The sequence below is a fragment of the Malania oleifera genome, chromosome 2 (assembly GCF_029873635.1).
Source record: "Malania oleifera isolate guangnan ecotype guangnan chromosome 2, ASM2987363v1, whole genome shotgun sequence".
In the NCBI taxonomy this organism is placed as follows: domain Eukaryota; kingdom Viridiplantae; phylum Streptophyta; class Magnoliopsida; order Santalales; family Ximeniaceae; genus Malania; species Malania oleifera.
The window spans coordinates 112,117,008-112,139,948 of NC_080418.1; the positions used below are offsets into that span (position 1 = coordinate 112,117,008).

Sequence of the window (22,941 nt, forward strand, 5' to 3'; positions counted from 1 at the left end):
TTGTACAGCGACAGTCAGAGTGCGATACATTTGGCAAAGAACTTTGCATTTCATTCCAGAACCAAACATATCGAATTGCGTTATCACTTCAACAGATCTCTACTAGAGGATGGAGTACTGACACTTGAAAAGATTCAAGGTAGCAGAAATCCAACTGACATGTTGACAAAGGTGGTGACTACAGAGAAGCTGAAGTTGTGCTCAACTTCAGTTGGTCTTCATCCTTGAAGACAGACATGAGCACATCATTTGTCTATATACTGGCTGAGATGTTGTCTCTGTCTCCAAGTGGGAGATTGTTGAGTTTGCAGGTGTGGAGTGGCCGATAGCCGCACCAGCCCAGCCGCCAACTTGGACGTTGAAGACCGGCGGCCACCTACTCTGCAGACATTGCTGAAATAGCAGCCACCTTCTCTGAATTTTTGCTCCCCCCATCCTGTATATATATATGTGGGTTGAAGTGAGGTGAAGTGTGTGAGTGTACGGAGCTGTGAGCTGCGTGAGAATTGTATTGTAGTGTGCTGAGAGTACAGAGAGAAGTGCAGAGAGTTAGAGAGTGTGAGACAGAGAGAGTAGAGTTGAGCAGTGTGGCTCCTCCTCCTTGTTATATTTCTCCCAGTTTATAGTACAGTGGTGTGTGCTCCCGTGGATGTAGGTCAGTTTGGACCGAACCACGTAAATTCGGTGTTCCATTGTGGATGTGCTTGTTTATTTTCTCCGTGTGTGATTGTTGCTCCAGGTTTAATCCCCCAACAAGATCCTCTTATTACAGTTTAATAAAATATTCATGCACCAGATTTAGAGTCATATCGTTTCATGCAAAGTGTAATACAGTAAACTAAACATACAAACTCAAATCACATTTGAGCAACACATTCACTAATCAAAGTGTTATAAAAGAGTTTGGAGATCATCGAAGAAACTTAGTTAAAACAATCACAAACAACACTAGTTATTCCAACTTTCTTCAAGGTAAAGAGAAGGGTTAACTGTATAGCAGTATAGGTGATGCTGGGTTTTGTTGGGGGTTTAAAAGCTCTCCTTCTAGTCCTATATAAATGCTACTTCAGCTACTCATTAATGCGTGTAATTGTGCCCAAAGTCATTGCATTGGAACATTATAATATGCAGACTCAATTTCAACAATGGCATTCCTGTTTAATACAGAACATCTCCATTTTACATCAATTTGTGCACACATACAGAAAAATAATAGGTTCTTCATTTGCTTTTTTGTAAAGGATTCAAGCTGTGCTGGGGTTTTGTAAAAATGGCTCATATACTTTATAGATTGCATAAACAAGGAAGAAGACATAGTGGAAAATCACATGTGTTGAGGAGTAGTAGGGAATCAGTCGATGGTTTGGCTCCAGAATTCAGACAATTTACATTCTATCTAACTCAGTTGACCGTGTGGCCCAATAAGTAGACGGTTTGGCTCGGGAACCCATCGTAGATTTTCAAAATTTGAATGTGAACATTAAGTTGGTTGGGTTTTTGGAGGGAAACCTCCAAAATGTTTATAAATATACCATTATGGGTATATTCAGAGTGAAGAAGATCATTGTAAGAGTGATTCTATTGTATGTTCTTTGACACTTAAATAGTGAAACTTTGCCGATTGCTTCCGTGGATGTAGGCATTACCGAACCACGTAAATCTTTGCGTTGTTCTTGCTTTCAAATATACTGCGTGTGTGTGTTCCATATTTGTTCTTCATTAGTTGTTGCGTTTAATTTTCGCTGTGCAATTTCGAGTTTATTCGCAACAATTGGTATTAGAGCGTTGTTGTTGTGGCATCGGGCACTTCATCTGCGAATTTGATGTTGTCAAATTTGATAGATAACGAAACTTCGGTTTGTGGTAGAGGAGAGTGAAAGCTTTTCTTGTGCAGTAAGGGATGGTGAATACCTTGTATGGTGTTCAACTAGAAGATATGGATGAGGCTAGTTAGAAAGAGTTAGAGGCAAAGGCTGTTGTTACAATACGATTTTATTTCGCCGACGAAGTGCTCTATCATGTCATGGAGGAAGATTCTCCTATGGCTGTTTGGCAAAAGCTTGAAAGCCGGTACATGTCCAAACCCTTTACTAACAAGCTATTTCTTAAGTAGTGTCTTTATTGACTTAAGATGGTGGATGGTTTAAACTTGAACCCACACATCAACACATTTAATCAAATCATAATTGATTTAATGCTGGTTGAAGTGAAATTTGAAGAGGATAATAAGATGTTAATGCTATTGAATTCCTTGTCAGCAATTCACACATATGAGAACTTGGTTACCACTCTTAGATGGGGGAAAGAGACCCTAAAGTTGGAAGAGGTGACAAGTGCGTTGTTGGGGTTTCATCAAAGGATGAAAGTTTGCGATGAAAATTCACTTGGAGAAGTACTTCTGGTGAAAGGTAACCTTGATCGTGGTAGAGGAAAATTCAGAAATGGATCTAGTCAAAAACGCAGAACTCAATCCAAGAAGAAAAAGAATATCCAGTGTTATAAGCGCAGTAGAAAGGGACAAATTAAACTGGAGTGTCTGGATTGGAAGAAAGGAAATGCTGAAAAGCATGAAAGAACTTCAAAATCAACAAATGTAGTTCAAGAAGAAAAGTCAGTTTGCAGTGATAGCGATGTACTTTCAATTTCGATGGGGTTGGATAGCCTCAGGGACTCATGGATCCTAGACTCTTCATGTTCTTACCATATGACTCCAAATAAGTGGTTCAACACTTATATGTTAGTGAATTCAGGTTTAGTTCTTACGGGCAATGATATCGCTTGTAAAATCATTGGTATTGGAAGTGTTAGAATAAAAATGTTTGATGGTGCTGTAAGAACATTGAGCAATGTAAGAAACATACTGGACCTACGGAAGAGTCTCATTTCACTTGGCACTTTGAATTGTTATGGATTCAATTATAAGTCCAAAAGTGGGATTATGAAGGTGTGTAAAGGTAATTTGACAGTGATGTAGGAAATATTTATACACTGCAGGGAACTATTGTTGTCAGTGGAGCTACAGTCGTAGATTCTGAATTTGATGAAACTGTTTTGTAGCATATGCGGCTTGGGCATATGGGTGAACATGGTATAAAAGAACTTCACAATAGGAAACTTTTGAAAGGTATGAAAACATGTAAGCTAAAGTTTTGCAAGTTGTGTGTTCTTGGGAAACATAATAGGGCACAATTCAAATAAACCATTCACAAGATAGAATGTATTCTTGATTACATACATTCTGATGTTTAAGGTCCTGTTAGAGTAGCATCACGAGGAGGACATGTTTATTTTGTGCTAAATTTTTGCAAGTTGTGTGTTCTTGGGAAACATAATAGGGCACAATTCAAATAAACCATTCATAAGATAGAATGTATTCTTGATTACATACATTCTGATGTTTAAGGTCTTGTTAGAGTAGCATCACGAGGAGGACATGTTTATTTTGTGAGTTTTGTTGACGACTACTCATGACACAAGTTTGATACGTTTACCAAGTTTAAGTTGTGGAAGACTGAAGTGGAAAACCATACTGGGAGGAGAATCAAATGCCTCATGTCAGACAATGGGACTGAGTATGCTAATTCTAGGTTCATGGAGTTTTGTGAGCAACAGGCCATTAAGAGACATTTAACTGTTCGCCGGACACCTCAGCAAAATAGTGTGGCTGAAAGGATGAACCAAACTCTGACTGAAAAGCTTAGTGTCTCAAGCTTAATACAGGGCTACCAAATAACTTATGGACAGAGGCAATTAGTATGACTTGTTTCTCAGTAAACCGATCGCCAAGGGCATTACTAGAAAGGAAAGTGGTATAGACGGGAAATGCAATAGACTATTTTGAATTGAACGTATTTGGTTGTCTAGCCTATATTCATATGTCTAGTAAGGATTGATCGAAGCTTGACGCAAAGTCTAGATGTTGCATCTTTTTGGAATATCAAAAGAGTGTAAATGGGTTCAAGTCGTGGGATCCAATGACAAACAATGTGGTGATTAGTAGGGATGTAGTTTTCGATAAGAAAGCTATGGTGAAGCGTGCTCAAGAATTTAATTAAGAGAAACAGAGCCAGAAAACTAGAGCAAAGATGAACATATTGTGCTGGTGAAGTTAGAAACTCAGGCCAATGATAATGATCTTGGTCCTCCAGTTGCAGGAAGGTCTAGCTCAGGAAACCAGCAAGTTAATAATATTCCTATATGGAGATCTAGGCGCATTATTAGACCACCGCCACGGTATGAATTTGAAGAGTTACTATCTTATGCTTTCATTAATGATCCAACTACTTTTCAAGAGGTAGTGCACCACTTGGAGAAAATTAGATGGATGGGTGCTATAATTGAGGAAATGGAATCGCTACATAAGAATAAAACTTGGGAGTTGGTGGAGCTTTGAAATGGGAAGAGGGCAATAGGTTGCAAATGAGTATATATAAAAAAGGAAGCAATTTTAGAAAATGAATGAGAGAAATTCAAGGCACGATTAGTGAAAGGGGTACTCACAGAAAAAGTGAATAGATTGTGATGAAATCTTTTCACTCGTGGTCCAACACACTTCCATCAAGGTTGTGTTGGGGTTAGTAGCACATTATGATATGTATTTGGAATGAATGGATGTGAAGACGACATTTTTCCATGGTGACTTAGAAGAACAAATTTATATGGTACAACTGGAGCAATTCAGTGAACCAAGGGAAGAGCACTTAGTTTGCAAGTTGGAGAAGTCTTTTTATGGGTTGAAATAGTCTCCAAGGCAATGGTACAAAAGATTTGATTCCTATATGATCACGATAGACTATAGAAAATGTGAGCATGACTACTACATGTATGTGAAGAAGCTTGATGATGCTTCTCTTATTTTCTTATTGTTGTATGTCGATGACATGTTAATAGCTTCGAATGATTTAACTGAGGTAAATCAGTTAAAGGATCTGTTGCATAAAGAGTTTGACATGAAGGATCTTGGTCTAGCCAAGAAGATACTTGCGCTGGAGATTTGCGGAGACAAAACTGTAAGGAGGTTGTGGTTATCTCAGGACGGTTACGTGGAGAAGGTATTGGAAAGGTTTAGCATGACTGATACTAAATTGGTATGTACACCTCTAGCAAGTCACTTTAAATTTTCTAGTGCTGAATGCCCAAGTACGAATGATGATATTAGGGACATTTCAAAGGTCTCCTATGCTAGCGTCGTGGAGAGGTTAATTTATGTCATGGTGTGTACAGGATCAGAATTGGCACATGCAGTGAGTAGTGAGTAAGTTTCTCTCTAATTCTAGTAGATAGCACTGGGAAGCCGTCAAATGGATTTTCATATTCGGCAAGCAACAGGATAGTCCATCAGTTGTGGTGTTTGTTGATGCTGACTATGCAGGGGATATGGATGACAGAAGGTCTACAACGGGTTATGTCTTTACCCTTATGGGAGGACCTATATATTGGAGGTCCACGGTACAATCCTTGGTGGCATTGTCTACAATTGAATCTGAATACATGACAGTTTCCGAAGCTGCAAAGGAAGCCTTATAGCTTACCGGTTTGGTCAAAGAACTGGGTATATAAGAAAGTGGGATTGTATTACGTTGTGATAGTCAAAGCTCTATATACTTGGCAAAAAATCAAGTGTACCATGCTAGAACCAAACATATTATCTAAGGTTCCACAAGGTCGGGAATTGATTACTTCAAGTGATCTTGTACTAGATAAGGTTCACATATCTGAAAAAGCTGTAGACATTTTGACAAAATCAGTTACTATTGAAAAGTTCAAGCATTGCTTGGACTTACTTCATGTCTCCAAGTGTTAGAAAGGAGATGGACCCAACACAACGTTCCAAGGTCAAAGTGGAGCAACAAGCTTTGTTTTCATGTTCTCCTAAGGGGTGTATACTCGCCAAGGTAGAGATTGTTATGTTTTTTGTGACTCATATATTTGATGGTTGTTTTTTGTGACTCATATATTTGATGGATTGCATAAATAAGGAAGAAGACATAGTGGAAAATCACATGTGCTGAGGAGCAGCAAGGAAACAAACAATGGTTTGACTCTAGAATTCAAACAATTTACATTCTATCTGAAACAGTCGACGGTTTAGCTCAGGAACCCAGTGCAGATTTTCAAAATTTGAATGTGAACGTTAAGTTGGTTGGTTTTTTAGAGGGAAGCTTCCGAAGTGTTTATAAATATACCATTCTGGGTATATTCAGATTGAAGAAGATTATTGTAAGAGTGATTGTATTGTTTGTTCTTTGACACTTACATAGTTTAACTTTGCTGATTGCTCCCGTAGATGTAGGCATTGCCGAACCATGTAAATATTTTGATTGTTGTTCTAATTTTAAAACATACTATGCGCGCGCGCGCGTTCTGTATTTGTTCTTCATTGGTTTCTGTGTTTAATTTTCACTATGCATTTCTGAGTTCATTCACAACAATTGTTATCAAAGTGTTGTTGTTATGGCATCAGTCACTTCATCTATGAAATTTGATGTTGTCAAATTTATTGGAACATGAAAGAGGAGAGTGAAATATTTTCTTGTGTAGCAAGGGATAGCAAAGGCTTTGTATGGTGTTCAACCGGAAGGTAAAAGAACCAGTGGCAAAGGCTGTTGCTACAATACGATTGTGTTTGACTGACGAAGTGATTTATCATGTAATGGAGGAAGATTCTCCTGCGGCTGTATGGAAAAATCTTGAAATCCGGTACATGTCCAAATCCTTTACTAATGAACTATTTCTTAAACAACGTCTTTATTGGCTTAAGATTGTGGATGGTTCAAACTTAAACTAACATATCAACGCATTTAATCAAATCATAAGTGATTTAATGCGGTTTCATGTGAAATTTGAAGAGGATGATAAGGCATTGATGCTATTGAACTCCTTGCCAGTGACTCACACATATGAGAACACATATGAGAACTTGGTTACCACTCTTACATGGGGGGAAAGAGACTCTAAAGTTGGAAGAGGTGACAAGTGCGCTGTTGGGGTTTCATAGAAGGATGAAAGTCTTTGATGAAAATTCACACAGAGAAGGACTTGTGGTGAAAGGTAACCATGACCGTGGGAGAGGAAAATTCAGAAATGAATCGAGTAAAAAATCCCAAACGCAATCCAAGAAGAAAAAGGATATCCAGTGTCATAAGTGCGGTAAAAAGGGGCACATTAAATCGTAGTGTCCGTATTAGAAGAAAAGAAATGCTGAAAAGCATGAAGGGACTTCAAAGTCAACAAATGTAGTTCAAGAAGAAAATTCAGTTTGCAGTGATGGTGATGTACTTTCAGTTTCGTCAAGGTTGGATGGCCCCACGGACTCATGGATCCTAGACTTGGCATGTTCTTACCATATGACTCCAAATAAGGAGTGGTTTAACACTTACAGGTTGGTAAATTTAGGCTCAGTTCTTATGGGCAATGATGTCTCTTGTAAAATCATTGGCATTGGAAGTGTTAGAATTAAAATGTTTGATGGTGCTATAAGAACCTTGAGCAATGTACAACACATACCGGACCTACGGAAGAGTCTCGTTTCACTTGACACTTTGGATTGTAATGGATTCAATTATATGTCTGAAAGTGGGATTATCAAGGTGTGTAGAGGTAATCTAACAATGATGAAAGTGCAAAAGTTAGATGAAAATATTTATACACTGCAGGGAACTACTGTAGTAGGTGGAGATGCTAACGTAGATTCTGAATTTGATGAAACCATTTTGTGGTATATGTGGCTTGGGCATATGGGTAAATATGGTATGAAAGAACTTCACAACAGGAAACTCTTGAAAGTTATGAATACATGTAAGCTAAATTTTTGCAAGCTTTGTGTTCTTGGGAAACAAAATAGGGTACAATTCAAATAAGCTATTCACAATACGGAAGGTATTCTTGATTATATACATTCTAATGTTTATGGGTCTGTTAGAGTAGCATCTTGAGGAATACATGTTTATTTTATGAGTTTTGTTGACGACTACCCACGGAAAGTGTGAGTATTCTTCATGCGGCACAAGTCTGATACATTTGCGAGGTTTAAGTTTTGTAAAGCTAAAGTGGAAAACCAAACGAAGAGGAGAATCAAATGCCTTAGATCAGACAATGGGACCGAATACGCTGATTCTAGATCATGGAGTTTTGTGAGCCGCAGGGTATTAAGAGACATTTCACTGTTCGTTGGGCACCTCAACAAAATGGTGTGGATGAAAGGATGAACCAAACTCTAGCTGAAAGCGCTCAGTGTCTCAAGCTTAATGCAGGACTACCAAAGAACTTCTAGGTAAAGGCAATTAGTATGACTTGTTTTTTTGGTAAACCGATCACCAAGGGCATCACTAGAAGTGAAAGTGACAGAAGAGGTTTGCACGAGAAATGCAATAGACTATTCTGGATTGAAGGTATTTGGTTGTCCAGCCTATGTTCGTGTGTCTAGTGAGGATAGATCGAAGCTTGACACAATGTGTAGACGCTGCATCTTTTTGGGATATCAAAACGGTGTAAAGGGGTTCATGTTGTGCGATCCAATGACAAATAAGGTGGCGATCAGTTGGGATATAGTTTTCGATGAAAACTCTATGGTGAAGCGTACTTAAGAATTTGATGAAAAGAAACAGGATTCAGAAAACTGGAGCAAGGAAGAACATGTTGTGCAGGCGAAGTTAGAAACTCAAGGCAATGATAATGATCTTGGTCCTCTAATTGCGGGGAGTTCTTGTTTGGGAAACCACCAAGTTGATAGTATTCCTATACGGAGATCCTGACGCACTATTAGACCACTGCCAAGGTATGAATTTGAAGAGTTAGTATCTTATCCTTTCATTATCAATTGTAATGATCCAACTACTTTTCAAGAAGCAGTGCACGACTAGGAGAAAAGTAAGTGGATGGGTGCTATGATTAAGGAAATGGAATCGTTCCATAAGAATCAAACTTGAGAGTTGGTGGAGCTATCAAATAGAAAGAGCGCGATATGTTGCAAATGGGTATATAGGAGGAAGGAAGCAATTTTGGAAAAGGAATGAGAGAAATTTAAAGGACAGTTAGTGGCAAAGGGGTACTTACAGAAAAAAGTAAGTAAATTATTATGAAATATTCTCACTCGTGGTCCAACACACTTCCATCGGCGTAGTGTTGGGATTAGTAGCACATTATGATATGCATTTGGAACAAATGGATGTGAAGATGACATTTCTCCATGGTGACTTGAAGGAACATATTTATATGGTACAACTGGAGGGATTTTGTGAACCAGGGCAAAAAAACTTAGTTTGCAAGTTGAAGAAGTCTCTTTACGAGCTGAAACAGTCTCAAAAGCAATGGTACAAAAGATTTGATTCCTATATAATCAGGGTAGGCTGCAAAAGATGTGAGTATGACTGCTGCGTCTATGTGAAGAAGTTTGATGATGGTTCTCTTATTTTCTTATTGTTGTATGTTGATGACATGTTAATAGCTTCAAAGGATTTAACTGAGATAAATCAGTTAAAGGATCTATTGCATAAAGAGTTTGACATGAAGGATCTTGGTTTAGCCAAAAAGATACTTTAGATGGAGATTCACTGGGACAGAATTGCAGGGAGGTTGTGGTTATCTCAGGGCAGTTATATGGAGAAGGTGTTGGAAAGGTTTAGCATGGTTGATGCTAAATCGGTATGTACACCTCTAGCGAGTCACTTTAAATTGTCTATGCTGAATACCCAAGTATGAATGATGATATCAGAGACATGTCAAAGGTCTCCTATGCTAGCACCGTAGGGAGTTTAATGTATGTCATGGTATGTACAAGACTAGACTTGGCTAATGCAGTGAGTATGGTGAGTAAGTTTCTCTCTAATTCGGGTAGACAGTATTGCATGGATTTTCAGATACTTACGGAGTAGAATGGTGAACCTAACGTTCCAAGGTCAAGGTGGAGCAACGAGCTATGTTTTCAGGTTCTCCTAAGGGCGTATACTTGCCAAGGTGGAGATTGTTGTGCTTATTTTTGTGGCTTATACACTTGATGGATTGCATAAAGAAGGAAGAAGACATAGTGGAAAATCACATGTGTTGAGGGGCAGCAGGGAAGTAGTCGATGGTTTGGCTAAATCAGTCGACGGTTTGACTCCAAAATTTAGACAATTTACATTCTGTCTGAAATAGTCGACGGTTTGGCCCAATCAGTCGACAGTTTGGCTCAAAACCCAACGTAGATTTTCAAAATTCAAATGTAAACGTTAAGTTGATTAGGTGTGTGGAGGGAAACCTCCAAAGTGTTTATAAATATACCAGTCTTGGTATATTCAGAGTAAAGAAGATCATTGTAAAAGTGATTGTATTGTATGTTCTTTGACACTTGCATAGTGAAAGTTTGCCGATTGCTCCCGTGGATGTAGGCATTGCCGAACCATATAAATCTTTGAGTTGTTGTTCTTGCTTTCAGATATACTACATGTGTGTGTTCCATATTTGTTTTTCATTAGTATTTGCGTTTAATTTCTGCTATGCAATTCCGAGTTCATTCACAACAATTGGTATCAAAGTGTTGTTGTTATGGCATTGGGCACTTCATCTTACGAAATTTGATGCTATCAAATTTGATGGAACCAGAAACATTGGTTTGTGGCAGAGGAGATCGAGTGAAAATTTTTCTTTTGTAGCAAGGGATGGTGAAGGCCTTGTATGGTGTTCAACTAGGAGGTATGGATGAGGCTAATTGGAAAAAATTAAAGGAAAAGGCTGTTGCTACAATACGATTGTGTTTGGCTAACGAAGTGCTCTATCATGTCATGGAGAAAGATTCCTCCAGCTGTTTGGCAAAAGCTTGAAAGTTAGTACATGGCCAAATCTTTTACTAACAAACTATTTCTTAAGCAGCGTCTTTATTGGCTTAAGATGGTGAATGGTTCAAACTTGAACCAACACATCAACGCATTTAATCAAATCATATTTGATTTAATATGGGTTGATGTGAAATTTGAAGAGGATGATAAGGCGTTGATGCTACTGAATCTTTACTAGTGACTCACACATATGAAAACCTAGTTACCACTCTTACATGCGGGAAAGAGACCCTAAACTTGGAAGAGGTGACAAGTGTTGGGGTTTCATAAAAGGATGACAGCTTGCGATGAAAATTCACACGGAGAAGGACTTGTGGTGAAAGGTAACCATGATCGTGGGAGGAGAAAATTCAGAAATGGATCGAGTCAAAAATCCCAAACTCAATCCAAGAAGAAAAATGATAACCAGTGTTATAAGTGTAGTAAGAAGGGGCATATTAAATCGGAGTATTCGGATTGGTAGAAAGGAAATGTTGAAAAGCATGAAGGGACTTCAAAATCAATAAATGTAGTTCAAGAAGAAAATATAGTTTGAAGTGATGGTGATGTACTTTCAGTTTCGTCGGGGTTGGATCGCCTCACGGACTCATGGATCCTATACTCGGCATATTCTTACCATATGACTTGAAATAAGGCGTGGTTCAGTACTTACAGGTTGGTAAATTCAGGTTCAGTTCTTATGAGCAATGATGTATTTTGTAAAATCATTGATATTGGAAGTGTTAGAATTAAAATGTTTGATGGTGCTGTAAGAACCTTGAGTAATGTAAGACACATAACGGACCTACGGAAGAGTCTCATTTCACTTGGCTCTTTGGATTATAATGGATTCAATTACTAGTTTGAAAGTGGGATTATGGAGGTGTGCAAAGGTAATCTAGCGGTGATGAAAGGGCAAAAGTTTGATGGAATTATTTATACACTGCAGGGAACTACTGTTGTAGGTGGAGCTGCAGCCATAGATTTTGAATTTGATGAAACCGTTTTGTGGCATATGCGGCTTGGACATATGGGTGAACATGGTATGAAAGAACTTTACAACAGGAAACTCTTGGAAGGTACGAAAACATGTATGCTGAATTTTTGTAAGTTTTGTGTTCTTGAGAAACAAAATAGGGCACAATTCAAATAAGTTATTCACAATACGAGGTATTCTTGATTATATACATTCTGATGTTTGGGGGGCTGTTAGAGTAGCATCATGAGGAGTACATGTTTATTTTGTGAGTTTTGTTGACGATGACTTACAGAAAGTCTAGGTATATGCAGCACAAGTCCAATACGTTTGCGAGGTTTAAGTTATGGAAAGTTGAAGTGGAAAACCAGACGAGGTGGAGAAGCAAATGCCTCAGGTCAGACAATGGGACCGAGTACGCTGATTCTAGGTTCATGGAGTTTTGTGAGCAGTAGGGCATTAGGAGACATTTCACTGTTTGCCGGACACCTCAACAAAATGGTGTGGCTGAAAGGATTAACCAAACTCTAGTTGAAAGAGCTCGGTGTCTTAGCCTTAATGCAGGGCTACCAAAGAACTTTTGGGCAGAGACTGTTAGTATGACTTGTTTCTTGGTAAACCAATCACCAAGGGCATTACTAGAAGGGAAAGTGACAGAAGAGATATGAACGGGAAATGTAGTTAGACTATTCCGGATTGAAGATATTCGGTAGTCCAGCCTATGTTCGTGTGTCTAGTGAGGATAGATCAAAGCATGGTGCAAAGTCTAGACGCTGCATCTTTTTGGGATATCAAAAAGGTGTAAAGGGTTCAAGTTGTGGGATCCAATGGAAAACAAGGTGGTGATCAGTAGGGATATAGTTTTCGCTGAGAAAGCTATGGTGAAGCGTGCTCAAGAATTTGATGAAGAGAAATAGGATTCAGAAAAATGGAGTAGAAACGAACATGCTGTGCAGTTTGAGTTAGAAGCTCAAGGCAATGATAATGATCTTGGTCCTTTAGTTGCAGGGAGTTCTAGCTCGGAAAACCAGCAAGTTGACAATATTTCTATACGGAGATCCAGACGTACTATTAGACCACTGCTAATGTATGGATTTGAAGTGTTTGTACCTTATGCTTTTATTACCAGTTGCAATTACTTTTCAAGAGGTAGTGCACGACTAAGAGAAAAGTAGGTAGATTGGTGCTATGATTAAGGAAATGCAATCGTTGTATAAGAATCAAACTTGAGAGTTGGTGGAGCTTCCAAATGGGAAGAGAGCGATAGGTTGCAAATGGGTATATATGAAGAAAGAAGCAATTTCAAAAAAATAAGGAGAAAAATTTAAGGTACGGTTAGTGGCAATAGGGTACTCATAGAAAAAAGGAATAGATTGTGATGAAATCTTTTTACCTGTGGTTCGACACACTTTCATTAGGGTAGTGTTGGGGTTAGTAACACATTATGATCTGCATTTGGAACAAATGGATGTGAAGATGACATTACTCTATGGTGACTTTGAGGAACAAATTTATGTGGTATAACTAGAGGGATTCAGTGAACTAGGGCAAGAGCACTTAGTTTGCAAGTTGAAGAAGTCTCTTTACGGGTTGAAACTGTCTCCAAGGCAATGATACAAAATATTTGATTCCTATATGATCAAGATAGGCTACAGAATATGTGAGTATGATTGCTATGTGTATGTGAAGATGCTTGATGATGGTTCTCTTATTTTCTTATTATTGTATGTCTATAACATGTTAATAGCTGCAAAGGATTTAACTAATGTAAATCAGTTAAAGGATCTGTTACATAAAGAGTTTGACATGAAGAATCTTGGTCCAGCCAAGAAGATACTTGGGATGGAGATTCATTGGAACAGAACTGTGGGAAGGTTGTGGTTATCTCAGAGTGGTTATATGGAGAAGGTATTGGAAAGGTTCAGCATGATTGATACTAAATCGGTATGTACACCTCTAGCGAGTCACTTTAAATTGTCTAGTGTTGAATACCCAAGTATGAATGATGATATCAGGGACATGTCAAAGGTCCCTTATGCTAGCGTGGCAAAAACATTTAGTTTGCAAGTTGAAGAAGTCTCTTTACAGGTTGAAATAGTCTCCAAGGCAATGGTACAAAAGATTTGATTCCTATATGATCAAGATAGACTACATAATATGTGAGTATAAATGATGCGTGTATGTGAAGAAGCTTGATGATGGTTCTTTTATTTTCTTATTGTTGTATGTCGATGACATGTTAATAGCTGCGAAAGATTTGAACTAAGGTAAATCAGTTAAAGGATCCATTGCACAAAGAGTTTGACATGAAGGATCTTGGTCCAACCAAAAAGATACTTGGGATGGAGATTCGCTGGGACAGAACTGCAAGAAGGTTGTGGTTATCTCAGGGTGGTTATGTGGAGAAGGTGTTGGAAAGATTCAGCATGGCTGATGCTAAACCGGTATGTACACCTCCAGCAAGTCACTTAAATTGTCTAGTACTAAATGCCCAAGTACGAATGATAATATTAGAGATATGTCAAAGGTCCCTTATGCTAGGGTCGTGGGGAGTTTAATATATGTCATGGTGTGTACAAGACCAAACTTGGCACATGCAGTGAGTGTGGTGAGTAAGTTTCTCTTTAATTCGGGTAGACAGCACTGTGAAACCATCAAATGAATTTTCAGATAGTTACGGGGTACTTCTAGTTATGGCATCATGTTTGGCAAGCAACAGGATAGTCCATTAGTTGTGGGGTTTGTTGATGCTAATTATGCAGGAGATATGGATGACAGAAGGTCTACAATGAGTCATGTCTTTACCCTTGTGGGAAGACCTATGTGTTGGAGGTCCATGGTACAATCCTTGGTGGCATTGTTTACAAGTGAATCTGAACACATGGTAGTTGCCAAAGCTGCAAATGAAGCCTTATGACTTACCGATTTGGTCAAAGAGCTGGGTATATAGCAAAGTGGGTTTGTGCTACGTTGTGACAGCCAAAGCGCTATTAACTTGGCGAAGAATTAGGTGTACCGTGCTAGAACCAAACATATTGATGTAAGGTTTCACAGGGTCTGGGAATTGATTACTTCAGGTGAACTTGTATTGGATAAGGTTCACACATCTGAAAACGTAGCGGACATTTTGACAAAACTGGTTACTATTGAAAAGTTCAAGTATTACTTGGACTTACTTCATGTCTCCAAGTGCTAGAAAGGAGACGGATCCAACCTAACGTTACAATGTTAAGGTGGAGCAAGGAGCTATGTTTTCAATTTCTCCTAAGTGGCATATACTTGACAAGGTAGAGATTTTTTTTATTTTTTTTGTGGCTCATATACTTGATGGATTACATAAACAAGGAAGAAGACATAATGGAAAATCACATGTGTTGAGAAGCAGCTGGAAAACAGTCAACGATTTGGCTCCAGATTTCAAACAATTTACATTCTGTTTGAAACAGTTGACGATTTGGCCCAGTCAGTTGACGGTTTGGCTCGAGAACCTAGCGCAAATTTTTAAAATTTGAATGTGAACATTAAGTTAGTTGGGTGTTTGGAGGGAAACCTCTGAAATGTTTATAACTGTACCATTCTGAGTATATTCTGAGTGAAGCAGATCATTGTAAGAGTGATTGTATTGTATGTTCTTTGACACTTACATAGTGAAACTTTGTCGATTGCTCCCGTGGATGTAGGCATTGCCGAACCGCGTAAATCTTTGCGTTATTGTTATTTCTTTCAGATATACAGCGTGTGTGTGTTCCATATTTCTTCTTCATTTGTTGCTGCATTTAATTTCTACTGTGCAATTCCGAGTTCATTCACAACATGGTCAGTATGCGCTAATAGAAAAAGGTTATTCTATCTTGGAAATAGATGTCAACAAGCCTTCCTCATCATATTGGAGGAGCGAAATCATCCCTAACGCCACTATTATGCACACCTCAACCAATAAATTTTCTCAATTTTATTTATCACATCTTATGTTCATATTCAATTTTTTCAACAATCTTAGGATGTGTTTGGATTGAGGATTTTACTTGGGGAAGGAAAAGGAAAAGAAAAGGAGGAGGAAACTCATCTTCAATTGTATTTTCCTTCAACATTAAATACCATTGAAAATGTAATTTTTTTGAATATGATTAAACATATGAAAAATTCAAATATTAATGATGTATAGAATCAAAATATTGTTCCTAGATTTGGTATGTTTTTATTTATTTTTTTATTTTCGTTTTCCTTAGTAACCAAATATAAAAGTATGAATTCCTTAATATTTTTCTTTCCTTTCCTTAGTGCTTTCCAAATTCTAATCAGAGGCTTAGGGAATAGTTAAAAGATTTATTCTAACTAATATGCATGTTGCTCTTCTCAATATCAAGGTTTTTTCCTAATATATTTACAATTAAGAAATTCACTGACATATTTTAACATTATTATTATTATTATTATTATCATTATTATTTTGGGTTTAAATAGTAGTTTTGATTTGTTTTTGTTAATTAATTGGACTGCGTAGACTGTGTTGTTGCATTCAACATTTTTAAGACATAAATAAGTTATTTATATGCCTAACATGCATCATCACCTTAGGCTGTATGGAAAAACCATAGAATATTTGAATATTGTCCTTTCACAAATTTGTGTGTATACAAGTGGCTTTTAAACAACATACCCTTGTATTATTGTCACAGTTCCACTAAAATTTAGAATATTATTCATTTTGAAAGTCGTTAGTAAAACAATATAATTTTGTTATGACTTGGCTTGAATTTATTTATAAGTACTTGTAGTTGAATTCTTTGATTGTGTTCTTATTTCAATTTATGAACCATAATATGTGTCATCATTTTCATTTGATTCTAAGGTTAGTTGATCAAATTTTCATTCTTGATAATTTAGATACATAATTTAGGATGAGGACTACCGTTATTTATTATGTGCTTAACAACTAGGAAGTGATATAAATGGCTTAGTTGGGTGAATAAATATTGTTGTTATGGTTTTTTTTTTTTTTTTTCAATTTCAATATTTATTAATTATTGGATAAAAAATAAATGGGATTTAAAAACCTAACTTGTACAACTTTTTGGATTAACGAAAATCCTTTTATTCAGGCATTTTATACTTTTTTGTAAATGCAATGTTGTAAATGATCAATATATATATTTGAGCATATGAAAAGTTGTTGTCGTCATATATCTACTGGCGCATAGATAGATTCAAAGTAATGAAATGAGATGAAGTTCAAGAAAGTAACTATAAGAGTTATTATTTTTTACTTATTTATTTTCTCACTACTTGGTTGAAACTATTTTTTTATCTATGGTATATTTTTATTTAAGAGTGAATTTATAGTCTATGTCCGAAACTATTTTCATCAATAAGCATTGAGATTTTACTATGAAGTTCTCTTTTCCCCTTTTCATGAATTGAATGATGATAGCAAGGGATGTGCAGTCCAAATCAATTAGTACCACAAATTGTTTATGGACCTAAAAATGAGTATATTACTCTTCAGATGACTTTTGTCCTAATCTTGGCAAAGTTGTAAGTAGCAGCTGACATACAAAAGAAAATCATGTGTCATTATAGTATGTCATGGTGCACTTTATCATAGAGGGAAACATGTTTTCATGTTTTTGATTGGTGCGAGCTTACAATTGAAGAAAAATATAGGGGACAATGTATTACAATCTGAATATGCTAAGATAATTGTGACCTTGTTGCTTTTAATGAATTATATTCGCCTAGATATAGCACATTCATTTTATAGATTGTGTCAATAAAATCAGCATCCTAATTGATACAATTAACTTACATCAATGAGATACTAGAGATTATGGTTTCATGCATAATAGGTTTCCCGCCATATTAGGGGGCCACAACGATGGTATCTAAATCTCTTATTCATATAAGATAAAATCCACTAGGGTTCTTACTATAAGAGGGGGTGGTGTGTCATGTATATTGACAAATTGTTATAGCTTGGTCTACCATGGAATTTGAGTTTATTGCCTTAGAGATGGCAGGAAATGAAATTATGTGGCTTAAAAATTTCTTAATAGATATCCCTTTATATATGGATGAAACAAGTTCTACTTGTGTCTTTGTACTGTGATTGCCAAGTTGTAATAGCTTATGCAAAGAATAAAATTTATTATAAAGAACATATGCATATGAACCTATGACATAATGTTGTAAAGTAATTTCTAATTCCGAAAGTAATATTCATAGATTATGTGAGATCAGAGATGAATTTAGCAAATCCTCCAACTAAATCATTAAGTAGAAAGCTAAAGTGTGATTCATTGAGGGGAATGGGGCTTCTGCTTATAACCAAAGGTAAAAAGTGATGGTAATCCAACTTATGTGATAAGAGATATCAAACAAGTAAGTTCATATAAGTAAACCAAATCATTGATTGTCCTTGTATACACTATCATTGAATTTATAAATATAATTCCTATGGTGAGGATAGTGCAAGACAACAATTTGTGAGGTTGAGCACTTGCTCTTAATGAACTCCATATCTCTTATGGGTGTTTTGCTTAATTATAGTGCACACTTGATGGTTTCACCTATATGGGTGTGGAGTGGGGCTCCTCCTATGTAATTTTAGGCAAGATTGCTAGAACACATGAAATATAAGAAAGATGCATGACATAGAGTTTACAATGACCAAAAGGAATCACTCTTGCCAAAATCCTTCAAAAGTGTCGAGGGGAGACACCTACGTGGCGGCAAGACTACAGCAAGTCGAGCCTAGCCGTACTCATCCTTTCCAAGCAAACATTGAAGTGTCTAACCTAGTGGTCAAATCTCATGACCCAACAACCTTTAAACCAAGTAAAGTCATAACTAATGAATTCGACTTGAATAGTAAAGGAAATAACTCACATTCCACTAGTACTAAGGGTAACTCTCATATCCTCAGCACAACCAGGGCCTCACATGATGCCACCCAACTATATAGTTGATGAATAAGAGAGACATGCATACATCCAAACCTCCAGATTGAGAGTACTTGCGCGATCTCATTCCCAAATGGATCATTCATAGGGCTCCCAATCCCATATGAAAGCCCAAGACAGCCCTTGGGAATCTCAAGCCCCTGAGCACTCCTCATGGTTGCTCATTTAGTACCCATAAATATACTTGGGGAGGTAGGATGCTCACGTGGTGTACCCTAAGAATCATTCTCTATAGTATTCTCTGTCACATCCAAGTAACTACAAGGGATCTAATGATCATACATCTTAGGTTCTAGAACATCACAATCAGAACTATCCAGACCAACCATGACGTCGCCAATACATACCGAAACCATCCTAGTGACAATAGAACAACTGCATCCAAGTTAACCAACCATACCTCCGACACAATAATTATACACCCAAACCATGTGTTAGGGTCATAGAACTCTAAGACCCTAACATATAATCTATTCACGTCAGCTCACATTGAACAGTTGAGCTTTAGACTCTAATGTGGACAGTAAGCTTAATTGTATGATTTGTAATAGGAATTAGGTTCATAGAGTCTTCATGTCCCACCTTGTTTTGGTGGGTCGCAACTCATATATCCTCCTAAGAAGCCAATTCAATAGCGAAATGAGTGTGTTCATTTCTTTTGTGCATAATTTTTCCACAATATTAAAGGAGAAAAGGAAGAATAGGAAGAAGAAGATTTTGATTTTGGGATAACTTGAGGTTTTAGCTCCCGGCCTTTATTTTATAAGCTACACTATTTTCCCCTTATTTTATTTTTCTATTTGTCCATTGTAGAAAAAATGTTTCATTTGCTTGATATTTGCTTGAAATATTTAATTATTATAGATTGTAGAATTGGATTGAAAGTAAATTAATTTACTTGTTGTATATTTCATTTATAATTTGTAGACAAGCTATCATTATTAATACCAAAATATCTGAAGTAATTTACAATGTGATTTATGAGCAAAATTTTGTAGTTTTGGAATAAAATTCTTATGCAAACATAGTTTAATACTTAATTATATAAGTCATGATTTGCTAGCTTTTAGTTTCATTTATGCAACATATTGTTTATTAAGTGATAAATTATTGATCTATGGTGGCTACTTAGAACTTTCATAGTTTCTCTTAGAGTTCATTAAGGACGATTGCCATTGCATGTTTTTTCTCCTAAAAAAAAAAATTAGTGATCTTATGGTTTCAATCATTAATGAAAATTTTTCATGAAAAACATGCTTCTTTTTCTATTACTTTTTACACTATCTTTAAAAAGTTAGTATGCCACTCAATAAAACGATATTATAGATGCATCTTTTCTAAAGTTTAAAAAGATACAAAGAAGTTGTTCACTCCAATTATATTTTCTTGAATATGTATTCTCAAGTATTGATTGACTATGATAAGAGATCATGATAATTAGGTATTTGTTAGAGTTTAAAGATTGATAATGGATGTCTAAAATTTTCATTACAAATGATCAGTTAATAACTTTCTAACTCAAATCTTTAAATATCTAAAATAAAAAATCTTGATAAAAAATTTTATCTAGTCCTACTTAGACCTAAATCTTGACAGAATATTTATCATCTAATTTTAAAATATAAAAATTCATTACTCTAAAAAATAATTCACATGATCTACACTTTCATATATATATATATATATATATATATATATATATATATATATATATATATATATATATATCAAATTGTCTATCTAGATCAAGCATGATTGAATTGGTCTAGCTAAATTTTTAAATAATACTTTATCTTATTTCTAAAAGAAATGAAATGTATTTTTGTGCATAATTATGTCCATTTGTGCAGGTTCATGAACCAGCCATGTTCATGCTGATAGCCATTTTTGCCCTCTACAACCTATCCACTTTGTCAGAGTACCTTAGAACTGGCTTTAGTATTCGTGCATGGTGGAAGGGCCAAACGACATTCAGAATAATCACAGTATCTGCATGGTTATTTGGAGCTTTAAATATAACACTGAAGCTTCTAGGAGTTTCAGAGACAACATTTGAAATTACACAGAAGGGCAGATCTACTCTCGACGAAGATGGCAAGTATGTTGATCCCAGCGAGTTCACCTTTGATGAGTCCCTGGTCTTTGCACCGGGAACCACCCTTGTGCTGGTGCATTTCGCTGCACTGGTTATGGAATTTTTAGGGTTCCAGCGGCCATCGAGCCATCACGGAAACGGGGCAGGGGTTGGGGAGATTATTTGCAGTCTGCTGGTGGTAATAACCTTTTGGCCTTTCGTGAAAGGCCTATTTGGAAGGGGAAGACATGGGATTCCCTCGTCCACCATTTGGAAGTCAACAGTTGTGGCATTTCTACTATTGCAGCTCTGCAAATGGGCCTCAGTGCATGAGACGAACTATTTAAATTAGTTTATCGGAAGGACATAGTTTATTTTGAGGTTGATAAGGTCGTGGATGCATGGTGTGAAGAGTAAAATTATGTAGTTGAATTTTAGATTGGAAGGGCCCGTTTGAATGTGTTGCCTTTGCAATTTTAGCTTTATGTAGTTCCACATTTGCGTTAATAACCAAGACTTGTCCTTTTTCATATTCTATTGTATTACACACACACACACACACACAAATAGGTCATGTATGTGTGTGTGTATATATATACATGTAAAAAAAGAAAATATGGTAAAAAACAATAGATGCTAGTTTGCAGGAGCTAACTGTCGACAATTTGCATGGAACTGTTGACGATTTTGTCAAGGTGAGAAGGAAACAGTCGACTGTTATGCAATGTTTTATCGACTATTTGATCTCGGTTTCAAATCGTTGACGGTATGTCTGAAACCGTTGACAGTTTTATTCGGTTACTCAGCGTTGGTTTTCAAATTTTGAATTGGAAAGTTGTATAGGTTGGGTTTCGGGGGAGGGGGAGAACCTCTGGGAGAGTTATATATACATGTTGTATGATGTAATTCTATGTCTGTGGACACAAGATAGTAAAAATTCACTGTCGTTTGCTCCCGTGAATGTAGGCATTGCCGGTCCATGTAATTTTTTGTGTCATTATTTTATTACTTTAATTATAATCTGCGTGATTGTGTTTTCTGTTTATTTCACTCATTATAAAAAATGAAGTTATTAGTGATAGTTTTGAACCGTCACTAATACTATTAGTGACAGTTATCTCAGTATCAGTGACGGTTCTAAATTTGTCATCATATTTGCGGATACTAATACTTATTAGTGACGGAATATTCAAGTCATCACTAATAGTGGAGTATTAGTGACGGAAAAAAAAAACGTCACTAATATCCTACGATCGTCACTATAAATTATGCATATGGTCGGCTCAAATTCGTCACTAAAGTGCATGTATTAGTGACAAATTTTATAATCGTCACTAATATAACTGTAAGCATGACGGTTAAGAAACCGTCACTAATAGTGCACTTTGTAGTGATGATTATTAAAATCGTTACTAATAATTAACTATTAGTAAGGATTATAGAACCGTCCCTAATATTTGGCCCCCATAAGGTTGATTCTGTAGTGACGGTTTTGGTCATTTAGTAACGGTTTCTAAACCATCACTAATACTTCATATCCCATTATTAGTAACGGTTTTGCAAACCATCACGGATGTTTTAAAAAAAAATTAAAATTTTTTTTTAAAAGATTCTTATAAAAACCTGTTATTACATTTTAACATACATAAAATTGATCCAGAATTACTAAAACATTCATAAATTATTAAAATTCAAAATACAAATTATTCAAAATTAAAATACATACAAGTACAAATTCAAATTAAAATATATAAATTAATTATATTCTGTGAACAAGAAATACAGGAAAAATCTAAAGTTGCACGCATTTGACCTGATTGAAGTGTCTGACATCGTCGTAGTGTTATGAGAGTCGTAAACCCTACAAAATAATAATTTTACAAGAAATTAGCTAGCTAGTATACAATGTCCGAACATATATATGTACATAGCATTATTTTGTGTTCATAACAAAAGAACAATCCATATTTAATCATAAAATTTTAAGAGTTGGGTACGATGTTCAGAGTTTTCAATTTAGGATGAAGATCAATCTTCATTTAGCAATCACTCATCCTTTTAATAACGATTTAAGCATGCATCATATTATAAACATTTAGCACTTGACTTTTGGGCTTTGATTATTTTGGAAAAATTTTA

At 36.3% G+C, this 22,941-nt stretch overlaps 1 protein-coding gene across 1 annotated transcript in view; it reads left to right on the top strand.

The window, feature by feature from the left end:
• Positions 1 to 21,332, top strand: part of LOC131149053 (cellulose synthase-like protein B4) — a 67,989-nt gene extending 46,657 nt beyond the window's left edge. Inside the window, exon 9 of the mRNA XM_058099106.1 lies at positions 20,579 to 21,332. Within this exon, the coding sequence (XP_057955089.1) occupies positions 20,579 to 21,154 (576 nt within the window). The 3' untranslated portion in view covers positions 21,155 to 21,332. The remainder of the gene's footprint in view (positions 1 to 20,578) is intronic.
• The last annotated feature ends 1,609 nt before the right edge of the window (positions 21,333 to 22,941 follow it).